At 34.6% G+C, this 6289-nt stretch overlaps 1 protein-coding gene across 1 annotated transcript; it reads left to right on the top strand.

The window, feature by feature from the left end:
- Window positions 1–5503: 5503 nt before the first annotated feature.
- Window positions 5504–5986, top strand: LOC106464803 (Krueppel-like factor 15). The gene has a single exon (XM_013924961.1). The coding sequence runs from the start codon at window positions 5504–5506 to the stop codon at window positions 5984–5986; it is 483 nt and encodes a 160-aa protein (XP_013780415.1).
- Window positions 5987–6289: the final 303 nt, after the last annotated feature.

Here is a 6289-nt window from a genome sequence, read left to right as displayed (position 1 = left end):
TTACCGCTGAACCACTGGGAGGGGACTATAAAGAGAACTACTCACTAGAAGGTTTTATGTGTGTGTTTATGTACTGAATATACGGGAACATTACCAATAAGCTAAACTTTTGTGTTATCGTCTACGATGCATTTATGCTTATTAGTAAACATTAGTGATGTTGCGTATCTGCTCGTTGTTAATTTCCGGTATAAATTCTTTCCGAGGAACTTCGACGATACAAGTCCTTTCTTAAGTAAAACTGTTTATTCTTTCTCGATACAAACTTTTTGTAATACACAGAATTTCCACAGTCACTTTAAACTTAACAACATTTATAACACACGCTATAAATCACAGTGATTCACACACTTTACTTACGGTGCCTACTGTTTGCTTGACTCAGTTACCTCTATCATCAATCTATCTGCATATTTATCTATCACTGACTTTATTTGCCTGGCTTATATACTAAAAAAGAGAGCGCCTGAAAAACACTCGGACATTCGCGAGGTTCCTCGATAAGTCATGATCCTTCTAAAAATTCCAGCGCGCATGCTCCCAGCGTCGTAACAGTAAAATTACCTTATAGATTGAAGTTTAAGGAATAAAACGTTATCATTACCAATCAGTGGACTGGACTTTGGTTTCTTCTTTTTCTGGAAACCCCAAAAGAATCCACCGAACATAAAAAGTGACATCATGTATGGCAAGAATGCAATTACTCTAATAAAATCAAGACCTAAGTTAATATTAGAATGACAACGCGTGCTTGAAGCGAGATCGAAAATTTGCCGTAAATGATCAGAAAATGGAAATACGATCAAGAAGAAAGGGACAGAAGGTTAAAAGAAGCCTAAGAATAAAGATACGAAGGATAAAAATAAGACTAATAGGGAAGTGACAGAGAGTTAAAAACAAGAACAAAGAGACAGAAACTACAAGAATAAGACATAGAATTTGCAGAAGAATACTTGTTTGTTTGTCGTAAAGCATTAAGCTATATAATAGGCTATTTGTATCCTGCCCATCAGGGATATTGGAACCTGATTTTTAGTATTATAAGCCCTTGAACTTACTACGCCATGGAATGCAGAAGAATACAAAGTATGGTGAAATTACTGACTAACTTCCTGACAATAGCAAACAAACTATAACGAATTTGCTAAATCACTAACACTGGTCAACAAAATCGGACTTTTTTTCTCGTCAAAGATGTAAACACACTTCCAAATTTGTTTTTGGTTTTCTTCTAAAAAATGTAATTTCAAGGACATGCGACAGCCCATTTTTTGATATGCATCAAGCAGTTTCTGGACTCCATCTTTTTATGCGGGAGACTTGTGGTTACCCAAGAAGTTTCGACACATCCATCTGATAGCCTGCCATGCTTTTAGTTCTCAGAAATTGAGGCTTTCTTCGAAGCCTTCATCCTTCCTGATTTCGGGCCCCACAAAAATTCCCTTCTTCAATTTCGCGTCACTGATGTTTTGGAAATTTCTCAACAAGGTATTGAAACTCTCTCGAATTCGTCTTACCCATCGCTTTCACACAGTTTTTCATTAAACTGAATTTAATGTGGAGAGGTGGTAGGAAAATCTTCTTTGGATCAACTAAAGGAACACACTAGACACTGTTCGTTCCTGGCTCGTATGTGCTTCTTTGATGCCAGTCACGTCTGATATAATGATTCGCGGTGGCACGGCTGTCCCATAAGCATAGGAAACAACAGTACTTTGTGAACTCTCCTTGCATGCCCATTAACATACCAATCACTTTGAGATCCCCACAGATATTCCATTGATGAGTCCTGTATTGAATTGCTTCAAGTAGTATATTCATGTTATCGTACGTCTCCTTTATATAAACGGAGTGGGCGATCGGGATACATGGCTTTAAGTTCCCATTATGCATGGTTAATTTTTGATTCATTGCAAAATATTATTGACAAAAAAACGTAGTTCTCTTAAGATTATGGTAATTATAATTAAGGCAATAACCTTTCAAATTTGATCAGTCTCATCACGGAAACTTGACGTGCTAGGGGAAAACCAAAAACAGATTTGGGACCAGCGTCCCAAGAGCTATCTAGCCCACCTATAATTATATTTTATGAAAATGACTTGTTGGCCAGTGTAATCAATCATCCCCTAATCTAGACTAACTTGCATTTTCATGCTTCTCTGATCGTTTTCTAAACGTTTAATAAGGTTTTGGTCATTAACCTATGTGTTTATAGTAGTAAGTCAAACTTTATTCTGGTGAAACAACAATATGAACGCCTAGATTTGTTTTCCTAGTTTACTTTGATGATTTCATTTTTCTCCTTCTTCATTTACTATTTTATCCCACTGCTAGTTCATGTTTAAGCTATTTTTTTTGTTTGTTGGTAAATACAAAGCTACACAGTAAGCTATTTTTGCTCTACCCATCACAGGTATCGAAAGCCGAATGAGATACTGGGGGGAAGGGGTGCTAGTTAAGATACTTGATTGAAATATATGAAACAGTACGTTTCATCGTTATATTGATGCTCGTATATATTTTAGTCTAATGTCTCTAGATTCGTTATTTTACCACAATATATCTAATTTTCCCGCGTACTTTTTTTCTGCTAGTGTTATATTTATACAATATAGCAATTTTTTTATTCCTTTAGTATATTGCTTACGCTTCTTTTTGTTCTACCCCCTCCGATGGCTCAGCGATAAGCTTCAGGGCTTAGAATGCTAAAATTCGCAATGTTTGATCTGTGTAATACACACTGTACATGTACTCGATTGTGTAACTTTGCGCTTAAAAACAAGTTATTCTTTCTCTTATTAATCATTCACACCTCTCTTGTTTTCTGTGTTCCCATTTGAAATTCTGTATGTCTGTGTTCTTTTTTTACTATATTTTATAATTCTTTCCATTCGTGTATCTTGTAGATCTTTTCTCTCACCTCATGAAACTTTTCTTCTTCCTGTCTTTCAGTCACGTTAATAATTCGTGATGCAGATATAAAACTTAAGAATTCTTAACAGACGAGCTAAATGACTAGGCATACTTTAAAGTTATTTAACGACACACCTCATGTAAAAATTTGAATCTTCATCTGAAATTCGTGGTAGAACAAGTACTGCATACATACCTTAATAACTAGATTCGACAGAGCGGCAAATACCATTTCAAAAAATTCAAAGATATAAATGAAATGTATATACATTTATAAAATAATGTCCATGCACAGTAGCAATGTAAAAACAATAATGTTTCCAGTTTTAAAAAACAGCTTCATAAACAGTGTTTCAAAGATATGATAGTTTACAAAATATCAAAGTTAATATGTATTGTTCAGTGTTTCAAGGATATGATACTTTACAAAATATCAAAGTTAATATGTATTGTTCAGTGTTTCAAGGATATGATACTTTACAAAATATCAAAGTTAATATGTATTGTTCAGTGTTTCAAGGATATGATTGTTTACAAAATATCAAAGTTAATATGTATTGTTCAGTGTTTCAAGGATATGATAGTTTACAAAATATCAAAGTTAATATGTATTGTTCAGTGTTTCAAGGATATGATACTTTACAAAATATCACAGAATGAATGAACACAAAAGAAATGTTAAAAACAATTATATTACTATTTCACCTTTAGCAGAAAATATTAGCGAAACTAAACACACAATTCAATGGGGAAAAATGTTATTTTAGCACAACCTGGAAATTTAATTAGCATGAATATACGTGAATCTGTTGAGATAATTAAATATAAAAAAAGTAAATTTAAATTATTGAATAAGGACGATGGACCTGATGGAAATGTTGTCTGGTGATAGCGTGAAATTCTTTAATATGTAAATTGGTGATCTGGTAATTGTATAAATGTTATTTTTTTTCAAAACATTAGACTCCTGAGGATGACGCAGTAATATACGTCGAAACATATAGTGTATGAGATTGTTTTTATCTGGTTTTTTACCACTCTTTTTCATGTACAGTAAGTTATTGTATTTTATAATTTTGAGACTGGAAAAAATCTAATTTTTAGAATTGTGTATAAAATAATCGTTGTTTCTGAAAATTGAGTTTTTTTAACATTGAACATTACACAAGTGCCAGAGAATTTTAAAATTTATAGTTATATTTCAAGGAAATGATTGTTTACAAAATGCCAAAGTTAATATTGTTCAACGAAATATTTTATATTATTTTTCTGATATTTTATTTTATCAATCGGTATCAACTCTGGTGTTTTGCTTATATTGACTAAATACAAAAAAATCCTACTAGGTGGAGCTTTTAGGTTCCCTTCTACAAATTCGTTACATACGTACTTGTTGTTGTTCAAGCAATGAATTGGCAAATTATACTTTCACGAAGAAGAAGTAAAAGAAAATGAACCATATGAACTTTATATGAAAACACAAACTACTGTTTAGACGCAATTCCTTAAACAGTACTTGCTGTGTAATTTGATGAAATGTTCATGCCACGTGCATAACGTTAGATAGCTAGAATTGGAAGGATTTGTTTATCAACAACAATCTCGCATTGCACACAGTCTTCAAGTTTAAGAATTTGATCGTTGTTAGTAGTGGCATGAACCCTTCTCAACACACACAACCTTCATTTTCGTTTTCAGTTATAAATGTGCTTCAATAATCCACGCGGTGTCGTGTGTTGCCATTTAAAACTACAGGAGCCTGCTCATAAGTCCGGATTCGAAAAGAATTTCATAACTTTTTAGTTTTATAAAGTTTTCTTATCTCAGTACCTTCTGCCTAAAAATGGACTTTTTACTGTAGTTGTCCCACAATTTTAATGGAAAGAAAAACACTAGCACTACTGCTGTTGGCATCGTTACAACAAAACCTATACAACGGATTTGAATATTCAGTACGTTAGTGGCGCTGCATGACTCGGAATTACTGGTAGTATATTAATGCATCGTTTGAGCCTGTTTGTCGACGCTGAATGAATGCTTGTCCATGTACTTTGATTAACAATCTCGTAGAACTTTCTTGTTTTCCTTCCCGTTACACGTGTATGACAGGGAATATGGAATATTTTTTGTCTTCCAGCTTGGAGCGAGAATCTCTCACTCTACATACATTAAACTCTTCTAATGAAGACAGTGATTTCAGCATTAGTAACATACCATGGGACGAGTGTTCACTTGATAATCTTAAAAACGATTCTTATTTAAATTATCTAATTTCTCAATTGCCTTTAGAAATGCCAGAAACTCTAGAGGAAATATCCATAATCCCAGCGGCTTCTACCGGTTGTTTTGATTCTGACCCAGTCTTTCAATGCTGGGATCACCCAGGATTGTTGGATCACAGGTGTAATGGAGCCCTCAACCAAGGAGAAAATTCCAGTGTTATCAGTTCTTTATACATGTTTAGTGACGCTTGTACTGGGACCCCTAACAGTTCCAGCTCCGAGCTGGATTCCTGTACGGACTCTGTCGCGAAGTTGGGAAAGTGTGAAGACGATTTAGTCGTCCTAGGGATAGGATTAAAACTCTAATGTCCGGATATCTAGAAGAAGAGCTCAAAACTGACCAGGAATTATTTTCTGGTAGTAAAACTAGGAATATATCTCCAACTGTTCATTCACAAGAGATACTCGTGAAAAGAACCAACTCTGCAAGGTTCAGTCCTCCACTGTCCTCGTCGGGATTTTCAAGAGATTTTCACTGTCACTACGTAGGGTGTAACAAGATATACTCCAAACGTTCTCACCTTCAAGCTCACCTAAGACGGCATTCTGGTGAAAAGCCCTTTACTTGTCAGTGGCCCAATTGCGGTTGGCGGTTCTCGCGTTCTGATGAACTTGCTCGCCACAAACGGTCTCATTCCGGTATTAAGCCTTACTGCTGTGAGATATGTGAGAAACGATTCTCCAGGTCCGATCATCTGTCCAAACATATGAAGATACACAAGCGGGAAAAACTTATTACATCTCGAGAAAAACGACACCTGAAGGAGAAAATACAGGAATATTGTTAATTAAGGCAAAAGAAAATAAGCAAAGAATTCTAAATTTACAGTTTTAAGTCGTAAGCTTTTTAAGAAAACAAAACGAAGTTGTAACTAAGTCTGTGTTCCCTTAGACTAAGAATGCCATTATCATTACAACAATGAAATCCACGCCGACTAGTGTGGAGATAAGTTTGGAGTATCATTGTTAATAACAAGCCGTAGAATGATATTATAATATTCATGGCTAATTTCAGCTGTATTCTTGTTATCTAACGAAGTATCTTTAAATACGATATAAAATATACCTAAGCTTTAATCGCCGAGATCGTT

Source organism: Limulus polyphemus, unplaced genomic scaffold (assembly GCF_000517525.1).
Source record: "Limulus polyphemus unplaced genomic scaffold, Limulus_polyphemus-2.1.2 Scaffold1746, whole genome shotgun sequence".
NCBI classification, from domain to species: domain Eukaryota; kingdom Metazoa; phylum Arthropoda; class Merostomata; order Xiphosura; family Limulidae; genus Limulus; species Limulus polyphemus.
The sequence above is the reverse complement of the archived record's forward strand: the minus strand, read 5'-3'. Positions and strand labels throughout refer to the sequence as shown.